Source organism: Populus alba, chromosome 19 (genome assembly GCF_005239225.2).
Source record: "Populus alba chromosome 19, ASM523922v2, whole genome shotgun sequence".
NCBI classification, from domain to species: domain Eukaryota; kingdom Viridiplantae; phylum Streptophyta; class Magnoliopsida; order Malpighiales; family Salicaceae; genus Populus; species Populus alba.
Genome location: NC_133302.1, coordinates 19908711 through 19921982, shown reverse-complemented (window position 1 = coordinate 19921982; position 13272 = coordinate 19908711). Strand labels below are relative to the sequence as shown.

Here is a 13272-nt window from a genome sequence, read left to right as displayed (position 1 = left end):
AACTTGCTTTCTATGAGGTTATCAAAGTTTCATGACTCGATTCGAAGGTTTTGGTAGGTTAACTCAGGTTGATTAAGATTATTTTTTGTTATTTTTTAATTGATTTTGTTTTTAATTTTATCATTTAACATTGAGTTATTGAAAAATTAGGTTTCATAAATTATTTTGATTTATTTTTTACAAGGTTATAACGATCTTATAATCCGACGCGTAGATTTAATAGATGAACCTTAGTTGATTTATTATATTATTATTTTAATATTAAAAAAATAATATATTTTTAAATATATTTTAATCAAATTATATTTTTATGAATTATTTAATTTATTTTCAACATATTAAATCAATCACGTTAACCCCACATCATTTATATATATAAAAAATACTAGAAAACACGTTAACTATCTATTTAAATTAAAAAAATAATCCCGCAACATCCATTGATCTTAGTATACAAAGGATTTCTTTATTGTTAATTCTCTTTGCCCAAAATGCTGTTCGAACCACACTCTCACAGGCATGTGCTCCTCGAGACCTCATCGATCAGTGAGCAACACTCAGAGTACTGTCAGTCGAAAACAATACAAAATTATTTATCTCCAAACAATTGTACGGACATTGAAGTTCGAGTAGCTACTATATTTTACTCTGCCGACCCTCCACACCTTTTAGTGGCTCCTAATTGGCCAGTCACGGTTGAAAGTTCGAAGAAACAAATGCGTGCATGAATCTCCGAAGATTTTAGCCAGGTGGTAGGTGTCTAATTTCTTGTCAAAAGCGCTTAAACTTGAATTTCTCTTCAGGTTAGATGAAGAAAGAAAGACTTTTTTTCTGTCTGAGATAGGAGAGATGCCCCCCCGGTGAAGTAGATCAATTGATTTATTCAATATGATATTGCAATAATGATATGAAAAAAAAAACTAAAATAATATCTTCATGTCAACCAAGATTAAAAATTTGCCATATTTTATGAGCAAAATCGTACTTGGATCGATACTAAAATATTAATCATAAAAAATTTATTACTACCGAATATTTATTTCATGGAAAAGAGAAATATAAAAGAAAAAAATTAAAAAATATATAACTCTTTTAATAAAAAAGATTTTTTTTTAGTGTTTGTTTGATATTATGATATGAGATACTTTTGAAAAACTGCTTTGTGTTTATAAATATATTAAAATAGTTATTTTTTAATTTTTAATATTAAAACAATTAAATTTATTAAAATAATATTAATTTAATAATTTTTTAAAAAATATATAAAATTTTAATCGAATATTTTCAATTCCAACACAGCACCTAGGTTAGTAGTTTAACTTTGATTTAAGTTGAAGGAAACCAAATTAACATTTTTGCAATAATAATATAGAATTTGTGTGGAAGGTTAGAGAGAGAAAGAGAGGAAGATAGGCAAATTAGTGTAGAAGCAACGATATTTGAAAGGCAACAAGGTGTGTGGGTCCCAAATTAAGCTAACCAACCACGAGCCTTCTACAAATTCTCTTCTATCTCTAACACCTAAAAAGTTACATATAAACCCACATCCCCTGCTTTCCCCCTTCTCACAACTACAAAAAAAAAAAACACTCCCCTGTTTATCCCCTGCTTTCTCTCTGTTTTGAACTTCTCTCAATTTTACTCCTCCGAGACCAAAAGCTGAAATTACCTCACCACCACCACCGCCAACAGGAAAAACCCAACAGCAACAACATCCCATTGGATCTGTCTACCTCTCTTTTCCCCGCGCTCGCTCTCTTATCATTATTCATTTTCATGAGACTTAGAGATGGAGTGCTCAAGATTTGATATGTTTGGCATCCGATTCTGTTTTTACTTCAATCAGATTAGCCATTAAATTCCACACATGATTCTCGAATCTTTTTGACTAAATCTGGATCTTGGTATTGTTACTTTTCATTTTGCTGCTTTTGTAGATTTGGTTTTCTTGTTTCTGATACATTTGATTCCACTCTTCTTCTATACCCCATTTGCTTCTGCGTGGTGTCTTATCCTGAAAATTATATTCCTTCCCTTAGCATATAATAGAATCTTTCAAGAGAGAGCGAGCGAGCGGGTAGCTATCAATGGATTCAGCTAAGAATAACACTGGAAAATCCAAGAAGGGTGTTGTTGATGAAACTCAAAGGCTGGCAATGGACCAAGATTGGCAGCTTGATAGAGGCAGAAAAGAAGCTGATATTAGCTTTGAGAGGCGGCAATGGAAGCCGGTTTTTGGTGAAGCTTCCTTGTCGGATAGGCCTTCCAAAAAAATCCGTAGCCCTGAACGTCAAGAACAAACTCAATCCTCTTCATATTTAGCTCATCAATTACCACCTTCTTTCTCTGTTTCGTCTAGCTCTGCTTCTACTCTGTCTTTATATCCGCCTTCTTTGTCGTCTTCGCCTGTGTCATCTTCAAGTTCTAGACTTCAGTTTCCTTTTGCCTTTGAAGGGTCTAATCAACCTGTTCAATTCCACCAACAAGTTGGAACACGCCCTCCATCAACTATCTTTCGTCCACCATCTCAAGTTGCGCAGAATCAGCAGCAAATGATTTCTTTTGGTCAAAACCAGCAATATGGCATTGCATATCCTCCGTTTTTTGCTGGAGAATCTGCATTGGCTAACCAGCAGCAGCAGCAGCTGTTTCAGTACTGGAACGACGCATTGAACTTAAGTCCGAGAGGAAGGATGATGATGATGAACAGGCTGGGGCCAAATGGGAGGCCATTGTTTAGGCCACCGATCCAGCCTATAAATACAACAAAGCTTTATAGGGGAGTGAGGCAAAGGCATTGGGGAAAATGGGTTGCCGAGATTCGTCTCCCTCGAAATAGGACTCGCCTTTGGCTAGGCACATTTGACAATGCAGAAGATGCTGCCTTAGCTTATGATCGCGAGGCCTTCAAGTTGAGAGGAGAGAATGCTAGGCTGAATTTCCCTGAACTTTTCCTCAACAAAGAAAAAGAAACTTCCACAGCTCCAAGCTCGTCAGTTTCTTCTCCACCGACTCCCGGTCAAAGTTCAATGCCAAAACAAGCCCAGGAAGGCCTTACCTTGCAGGTGGAAACCATGCGGCCGCCGCCGCCGCCGCCAGAACAGCCCCAAGGAGACCATCCTGATGATGATTCCGGCTTGGGTTCAAGTGGGGCTACGGTGAGTGATGAGGTTCAGGCAGCGGGGTCCGGTGCAGGGGAAGGCACTTCGGGGTCTCAGGAACTGATGTGGGGAGACATGGCAGAAGCTTGGTATAATGCTATTCAAGCAGGTTGGGGTCCAGGGAGTCCTGTGTGGGACGATTTGGACACCACTAACAATTTTTTATTACAATCACACCTTCCTTTTGTTACTCCAAATCAACAGCAGTTTCGTGATTCTTCTGATCTCCAGAGACAACAAGACAGCATGGGCTCAGCTTCTTCTTCTTCTTCCTCTTCCTTCCCCACGAAGCCATTCTTTTGGAAGGATCAAGATTGATTGACATGGTCACCCACAAGGCTAGTTTTCTTCTGGTACAGCGTAGCAGCCGATATCTTTTACTTTTTCTCTCTCAATTTTAGTCTTTTGTAGGAGGTTTTTGGACCAGCCCTTGGATTTTTTTCACAGGTTGCAGATTTTTTAGCAAACCAATTTGTGACCTGCTGTGCTTAGGAAAATTCAATCTCTAGGCCCACTTTATTTTCCTCACTGGTTGCAGATTTTTCACAAACAACCTGTGATTCCCTCGGAGCTGAGCTTCCTTTTCAGGATTCCAGAAGCTTCAAACCCCTTCATTTTTTTTTTTCTTTTCCTTCTTTCCAAACCTCCTTCACACATTTTCTTGATCCTTTCAATCCTTTTCCATTGCATCTATTGCACAAAGGCTGCATATTTCAGGCCTTTATGCAATGAGAATTTAGCTTTATAGTTCATGCATTATCTATCAAGTCTCTAGGTAGTCTCATTCTGTATTCCCAGTCATGTTTTTTTTTTTTTTTTCTTAGATGTTCATGTCATGTTGGAGACAGTCAACTCCTAAGATCAGGACCAGCATAGAAGGAGACAGTTTGGTGATCTCCCTCTTCATTGGTCTATCCATCACAAGCTTAGTTTTTCTGCTTGGAGAATGGAATCAGACATTTGTAATTTTATAGATTTTGGAGTATGTTATGATCTTAATTAACATTGTAATGATATGTCTCCTCTTTTATGAACAGTAGTTGTAATGATACATAGTATGCAATTTGCAGTACCATCATCTTTCTTTTTCATCATTGTGTGCTGTTTTCATTCCATTTTAACCCTTCTTTTATATTTCTGCTTGCATTCAGTCAGTTTTTATTTTTTATTTATTATTATTTTTTCTCTTTTGATGGAAACCCTATTTCATGGTACATAAATTCTTGTGTAGAATGATTGTAGTTATAATCAATTTCTTTGGAAGATCTAGGTTTGTGAATCTTTCCCAGGTATGAAATCAACAAAGAATTCCAAATACAGGAAATTAACACATAAACATACTAATTTGCATGGATCCAACATTATTTTCACACACTATTTGGTAATGGTCCAATACTAAAAAATTATATGAAATTATTCATAAAACTTCACCCAACACCTTAAATTTTAAAATTAAAATGATTTTTTGATATAATATTAGAGATTTACTGAACTAATAATTATAAGTTCAAATCTCATCATATTTATTTCTAATTAATAAAAATTTAGCACAAAGTAGTATAAGTTTGTGCAAGTGTTATGTCCAAAAGATTTTCACTTCAAAGATATTTTAGAAAATAATATAAAATTATTCTTAAGACTTCATTAATAATTTAAAATTTTAAATTAATAAGGTTTTTAACAAGAAAAAAAAATGAAGATGGTGCAAATAAATGATCCATATGGTTAAAGCCATAGTCAATATCCATGCTGGAATGTGCATGACATTATTACTTGTTTGAAGTTTTAAACTTAATGTGATGATTTTTTAAGATTTTGTTTGATTAATGTACATGTAAAAAAAAGAAATAAATACAAAAAAAAAAAAATATATAGAAACATGTTTAGTTAAAAAATGAAGACAAATATATGAAAATAAATCTAACTACAAGAATTTTAAAATTAATTTTTATCCTTTTAAAATAAAAAATATATTGATTCGCTATTTATGTATTTTCTATCATATGATTATAACCAAAAGCTATCATCCAGCTTCAAATATCGAGCTTTGCTAACAACTAAAATCTTGGCAGAGCTTCCTCTCGAATATTGCTTCGAACGGTAAATAAGTACATTCCAATATTATTATCTTAGATCTGTAATGGGATATATATATATATATATATATATATATATATATATATATATATATATATAGTATAGTCTACCTGAAACCTATTATTGAAAGACTCGATCAATCTTGATAAATGAAAATCAAAGTGACGATATCTCGAGCCCAAAAAAGGAAGAATAAAGTACTAAAAAACACAAATCTGGAGCAAGAGAAGGCATCTACAAGACAATGAGTGGAATCTTAAAATCTACAAGACATAGTGGGATGCAAAGCAGAATGACCACTAGCATATTCTGCTGAAGGGAATAATCTTCGAAAATGTGAACAATATGGAAGCTTTTCTTTTTTAAAAATCTTAATCGTAGATAATATTTCTTGTCTGGGAATCCTCACCGGATTCAGGGATTGTTTATCACATCTCAAAGCTATAAAAATTATGGAATAAAGAGGCAACCATAAACAACTATCAATTATGGCATTAAACCTTTAAGATTAGCTAGGCTAATGCATTTGCTGCCCTAATTTGAAATTGTGGGGGCCATTTCTGCCGTCCCATGAGATCATCTACATTTTCTTATTTTCGACGGCACGATAACGATGGATTAGTGATGAGATAATGCTAAATTATGAAAACGATGTAGTTTATAAAATATTATGTAGTTCCTAATCATGAACTTGACAAGGCATTGTAAATATCTGGCATGGTGGGAGTGGCAGCGATGACCTAAGATGTTGATGTTCCTTTCTGCAAACCAAACCCAACATCTTGATGTCAAGGTGTGGCTGCGGTCGTTATCTATGCATAACAACAATTGTTTTTTTTTTTTTTTTTGTGTGAATATATAATAATTTTGGTATGGAAACATGAATAGGACTTGATCATATATACATATAATTAAATACTGAGTGCTTTCTGAGTGCTTTTGTGATTTCAATTCAGGCGGTTCCAGAGTCCTTGGGGGGATTATTTAGAGAGTTGATCAATTACTTCTGAAGAAAGGTTATAGAAAATTAGAGATTATCTTAATAAACTAAAGGTTTACTATATGGTCAACATTTGGAGTCCTTTCTCTTTTAGGTTCTTAAGATTGATTATCACTGCCATAAACAATCATTTTGATGTACTAAGATTTATTAGTAACCCAAGCCTATTTTAATGACGATTTTAATTGCCACATCCAACGCTTTGTGGACTCAAGTCCCGTGCCCAACCCATGCACATTGCTTGATGTTTTGGGCCCGACATGTATTCTAGTTCTTTTTGGGCATGGCTTTGTGGCCTGATCCAATACTTCAATTGTTCATGAGATATAAATAAATTATAAATCATCTAGTAAAAAGATTTATAATTTTTATTTTCAACACATGAAAATAGGTAGAAAATGTGACAATATCGGGTTGAAAACCAAGTTTAATGATTTTGGACATGACAGAGAAGCCAAGATCGACATGATTCGTGTTATTCTTCCTTCCTTGCATATGAAAGTGGAATGGTCATCTGATTAGTGTTATATCATATTAAATATATGCACCGTGAGGGCTTTGCGTCATTTTTTTCAGCACTTTCGCTTGATTAGCAATTTAAGTGAGCTACATGTGATTGAAAGTGTCAAGCATGCATCAATTTCAACAGTGTTGCAACAACTTCTCACATAACAAAGGTAAGGAAAACAACAAGCTCTACAGGGCATGCATGTATGAATCGACAACGAATTTTCCTTTAAATGTTGGATATCCAATATCGTTGAAGGCCTTGTAGCTAGGGAAGTATTTAAGAAACAGAGAACGAAAAAGAAAAATAATTCCTAAGACCTTCATTTTGATCTTATATGCACATATGTAAATGTAATGCTTTGATGTTGGCACCAGGTTTTTATCGTTGTCCACCCTGAGAGGGTGTCAGGTCTTGTATCCATTGATATTCCATTCTTGCTACCAGGTCCTAATTGTGTTTCAAATGATCTCATTGTTAATTATTGGAGACAAACAAGCCCCACCATGTGCAAGTGGGAATCCTAATCCCCCACTTTGCACATGGTGGAGGACACAAAGTGGAGGCAACGGTGGGCATAAATGATGATGTCCTTCCCTCATTCTTATATATTTATGTGCTCTGTGTAGAGCTGTGTGTGAGTATTGTGAGAATACTGAGAAGAAGAACAGACGAGTTGCAGTGTGAAACACAGAGAGAAGAGAGAGCTTGAGTGTAGAGTTGAGTTGAGAAGATTCTCCTCCTCTTGTTGTTGTATTGTTTCTTTGTAAGCTTGATTAATACAACCAGTAGCTCCGTGGAGTAGGCAAGTTGCCAAACCATGTAAATTGTGTGTGTTTGAGTTCTGGAAATAACCCCAACAACTGGTATCAGAGCTTGTTCTTGACAAAGAGGGTGTTTGATCCAAACTCAAAAATCAAAGTTCTCCAAAAGTGTTTTTGAACATACCATCGTGTAGAGGACAACCGGAAGAATCCACTGTTGAAACCCCGGCGAAGAACCGACGTCCTGCATGCCCGAACGCGCCCACACGCGCCGACGCTAGCACTGCCCACGCGCACCAACGCTCCGTACGCGCGCAATGCTCCTTCTTCGCCCGGTTTCTGCAAAACGGGTCGGGTCTGACCCGCCACGTCATCAATTCGCACGGTCAACTTCCACGTCACCTGACACGTCATCATATATGGGTTTTGATCCAGTGCACCGCAGATGGTAATCGTCTGACACGTGTCTATATCATCACCGTTGAAAGGTTTTAATCTGGTACGACTCAGGCTCTAATCTTGTGACACGTGGCTGAATCTCCACCGTCACTGAGTTCTGATCAGGTGTGACGCAGGCTCTAATCTGCGGACACGTGGCTTAATCTGCACCGTTACTGAGTTTTGATCCGGTGTTACGCAGGCTGTAATCTTCTGACACGTGTCTTCATCAGAACCGCTTCTGAGTTTTTATCCGGTGCAACGCAGGCGGTACTCTGGCTGACACGCGGCTGCATCAAAACTGGTCGTTAATCCAAAACTTTGATTGCTAAAATCTGAGCCATCCGAAGTCCGATTGGGGTGATCTCAGTGTCATTTCCAACATTTTGGGCCGTTCCGGACACATCTGTAAGGTCAGATTTGGCAAATTCAAATCGGAGAAGTAGTAAAAATGGCAGATGAAATAAAGGCTGCTGGAATTGAAAAATTTGACGGAACTGATTTTGGATACTGGAAAATGCAAATTGAAGATTATCTATATGGGAAGAAACTTCATCTTCCGTTATTGGGAAGCAAACCAGAAAAGATGGAAGCAGAAGAATGGCAACTTCTTGATAGATAAGTTCTGGGCATTATCCGGCTATCGTTATCAAGAAGAGTTGCTCACAATGTTACGAAAGAAAAATCCACTGCAAAATTGATGGAAGCCTTGTCTGGGATGTATGAGAAGCCATCAGCAAATAATAAAGTGCACCTGATGAAAAAGTTGTTCAACTTGAAGATGGTCGAAAACACTTCTGTGACACAACACCTCAACAACTTTAATACCATCACAAATCAATTATCATCTGTTGAGATTGAGTTTGATGATGAGATTCGTGCACTTATCTTGCTAGCTTCACTTCCAAGCAGTTGGGAAGGCATGAGGACAGTCGTGAGCAATTCAGCTGGAAAATCCAAACTGAAGTATGATGACATTCGAGACTTGATTTTGGCTGAAGAAGTGCGAAAGAAAGACTCGGGTGAAAGTTCAAGCTCAGGATCAGCTCTCAACATCAACACTCGAGGGAGGAGACACGATAGAGGCTCATCCAGAGGCAGATCAAAATCCAGATACAGAAGTAAAAGCAAGTTTGGATCCAGAAAGCAGGTTGAATGTTGGAATTGTGGCAAACCTGGTCATTTCAGTAGGAATTGCACAAAACCGAAGAAACCTGAAGCTGACTCTGCAAATGCTACCACAAATGAGGTACAAGATGCTTTAATTCTTGCTGTACATAGTCAAATTGATGAGTGAATTCTTGATTCTGGTGCTTCATTCCACTGTACGCCACACAATGAAATGCTACAAAATTATGTTGAAGGAGATCATGGTGTAGTTTATCTGGCCGATGGAACACCACTGAAGATTGTGGGTATAGGAGATGTGCAAATCAAGACTATGAATGGATCTATATGGACCTTGCAGAATGTAAGGCATGTTCCTAAATTGAAGAAAAAGTTGATCTCTGTCGGACAACTTGATGATAGTGGTCATTCAATACTTTTTGCTGGAGGAATGTGGAAAGTATCAAAGGGAGCAATGGTTTTAGCTCGTGGAAAGAAAACCGGCACCCTGTATATGACCACAAGATTTGCAGACATCATTGCCTCAACTGAAGCAGAAAATCAAACACAGCTATGGCATTGTAGACTTGGCCATATGAGTCAAAAGGGGATGAAGATACTTCAGTTGAATGGAAAGCTGCCAGAGTTAAAAAATGTCGATCTAGACATTTGTGAAAGCTGTGTTCTTGGAAAACAGAAGAAGGTCAGTTTCTTGAAGGTTGGCAGAACTTTACGACCAAGAAAGCTAGAACTGGTACACACAGATTTATGGGGACCGTCTCCAGTGGCATCTCTTGGAGGTTCTCGGTATTATGTGACTTTCATTGATGACTTCAGCAGGAAGGTATGGGTCTACTTTCTGAAAAATAAATCTAATGTGTTTGAAACATTCAAGAAATGGAAGGCTATGGTTGAGACTGAATCAGGTCTAAAGTTGAAATGCTTGAGATCTGATAATGAAGGAGAATACATTGATGGAGGTTTCAAGGAGTATTGTGCTGTCAATGGTATCAGAATGGAGAAGACCGTTCCAGGCACACCGCAACAGAATGGCGTTGCTGAACGGATGAACAGGACCATCAATGAACGAGCTAGAAGCATGAGGTTGCATTCTGGGTTACCTCAAACATTCTGGGCTGACGCAGTTCATACCGCAGTTTACTTGATCAACCGTGGACCATCAGTTCCTTTGGAATTCAGATTGCCCGAGGAAGTATGGAGAGGAAAAGAGGTACGACTCTCTCATTTGAAGGTCTTTGGGTGTGTTTCCTATGTTCACATAGATTCTGATGCTCGCAACAAGTTAGATGCCAAATCCAAGAAATGTTTCTTCATTGGCTATGGAGATGAAGAATTTGGATTTCGGTTCTGGGATGATCAGAATAGAAAGATTATCAGAAGCAGGAACGTGATCTTCAATGAGAAAGTTATGTATAAAGACAGATCAAGTGAAGAAACCGAGATGGCTGATTCAGATACAAGTCCACAAAGATCTGAATTCATAAGATTAGAAGGGCTTCCCGATGTTACTAAGCAGAACAACAATCAAGAGTCTTTACAAGAAGATTCAAGCACATCTGTGCCCACTTCCACACAAGAAGATGCTGAGCAACTTGAACCAGCTGTTCGCAGGTCTTCGAGGACGATAAAGCCCCCGCAACGGTTCACACTTTTACTGAATTATATTTTGTTGACAGATGGTGGTGAACCGTTATCTTATGAAGAATCCTTACAAGATGGAAACTCAAGCAAGTGGGAGTTAGCCATGAAGGATGAGATGAGTTCGTTGTTGAAGAACAAGACTTGGGAGCTAACAACATTACCTGAAGGAAAGAAGGCTTTGCAAAATAAGTGGGTCTACAGAGTGAAGACTGAGCATGACGGAAGTAAACGGTTCAAGGCAAGACTTGTTGTCAAAGGGTTTCAACAAAAGAAAGGCATTGACTACTCTGAGATTTTTTCTCCAGTTGTGAAGCTCACAACAATCAGAGTTGTTCTGGGGATAGTAGCTGCAGAAAATTTACATCTTGAACAGTTAGATGTAAAAACAACATTCCTTCATGGTGACTTGGAGGAAGATATTTACATGCAACAGCCAGAGGGGTTTGCGATGCAAGGAAAGGAGAATCAAGTCTGCAAGCTACAGAAAAGCCTATACGGTTTGAAGCAAGCTCCAAGACAGTGGTACAAGAAGTTTGACAACTTCATGTGCAGTTCCGGGTATACAAGATGCCAAGCTGATCATTGTTGCTATGTCAAACATTTTGACAACTCCTACATCATTCTACTATTATATGTAGATGATATGTTGATTGCAGGATCCAGCATTGAGGAGATTGATAAGCTGAAACAGCAGTTGTCGAAACAGTTTGAAATGAAGGATCTGGGAGCTGCTAAACAAATACTTGGCATGAGAATCATCAGAGATAAAGACAAAGGCATACTAAAGCTCTCACAAACAGAGTATGTTAAGAAGGTTCTCAGCAGGTTTAGTATGGATAATGCTAAACCAGTAAGTACACCACTAGGGAATCATTTCAAGCTCAGCAAAGATCAGTCGCCAAAAACTGAGCTAGAAAGTGGATACATGGATAAGATTCCATACGCCTCAGCTATCGGCTCTTTGATGTATGCTATGGTCTGTACCAGACCAGACATTGCCCATGCAGTGGGAGTTGTAAGCCGATATATGAGCAATCCTGGAAAGCAGCATTGGGAGGCAGTGAAATGGATCATGAGGTACTTAAAAGGTTCATCGGAAACTTGTCTCAGTTTCACAGCTGGTGGTTTGAAACTTGAAGGTTTTGTAGATGCTGATCTAGCAGGAGATGTTGATAGCAGAAAGAGCACCACAGGATATGTTTATACTCTAGAGGTACTGCTGTTTCTTTGGAGTTCTTACCTTGCAAAAGATCGTTGCTCTTTCAACAACAGAAGCTGAATATGTTGCAATCTCAGAATCTGCAAAAGAGATAGTATGGTTGCAGAGTTTCTTGAAAGAATTGGGCAAGTTGAATGGAAAAGGTACTTTGTATAGCGACAGTCAGAGTGCAATCTTCCTTGCCAAGAATCCAGCATTTCACTCCAGGACGAAGCATATTCAGATCAAATATCACTTCATCCGACAACTGCTGGACGACGAGCAACTAATGCTAGAAAAGGTCTGTGGAAGCAAGAATCCAGCTGACATGTTAACCAAAGGAGTTACACTTGATAAACTGAAGTTGTGTAAAACTTCAGTTGGCCTTCAAGGATAAAAGATACTTTCATTGTTTGTCTCCAAGTGGGAGATTGTTAATTATTGGAGACAAACAAGCCCCACCATGTGCAAGTGGGAATCCTAATCCCCCACTTTGCACATGGTGGAGGACACAAAGTGGAGGCAACGGTGGGCATAAATGATGATGTCCTTCCCTCATCCTTGTATATTTATGTGCTCTGTGTAGAGCTGTGTGTGAGTATTATGAGAATACTGAGAAGAAGAACAGACGAGTTGCAGTGTGAAACACAGAGAGAAGAGAGAGCTTGAGTGTAGAGTTGAGTTGAGAAGATTCTCCTCCTCTTGTTGTTGTATTGTTTCTTTGTAAGCTTGATTAATACAACCAGTAGCTCCGTGGAGTAGGCAAGTTGCCGAACCACGTAAATTGTGTGTGTTTGAGTTCTGGAAATAACCCCAACACTCATGCCCTCAGGTTTCTGCAGAACAAGATAGCAGGTATGATGTTAGTGTCGTTCATCTCCTCTGTTGTGATATTTACGTTCTAAGCTCCTAGAATGAGTTGTAACAAATGACAATGCTCCAACGTTGATCATGCATTTTTTCCCCTAAATAATCTCAAGAGCTAGGGAGAGCTGAAGCAGATTCCGAGCGCTTAGATGTTAAGAAAGTGGTAAGAAACATAATTAAGGTTCTAAAGGATCTGAACACAAGTTCATAATAAGAAAAAGGCACTGGTTGATGTCAGTTGAGAACACCCCCAACCTTCCCTCCATTGTTTGATAGTAAATTTGAAATTTTGTCTCTCTAAATGGATGACATTACCTGCAGAAAAGTTGTGTTTAAAGTTTATACACATAATGTAATAACTTAGATTGTGACAAAAAGCTGCTTCTGCAACATGAATCAACAGCATCGAGCATTCAAAAATTTACATAACCTTTTGCTGTGTTCTTGTGCTGGAGAAATCCTCGGATAAT

The 13272-nt window shown here is 38.0% G+C and overlaps 1 protein-coding gene across 1 annotated transcript; it reads left to right on the top strand.

Moving 5' to 3' along the window:
- Positions 1 to 1545: 1545 nt before the first annotated feature.
- Positions 1546 to 4252, top strand: LOC118038479 (uncharacterized). The gene has a single exon (XM_073406766.1). It carries the CDS (start codon positions 2088 to 2090, stop codon positions 3477 to 3479), a length of 1392 nt encoding a protein of 463 aa, XP_073262867.1. The 5' UTR covers positions 1546 to 2087; the 3' UTR covers positions 3480 to 4252.
- Positions 4253 to 13272: the final 9020 nt, after the last annotated feature.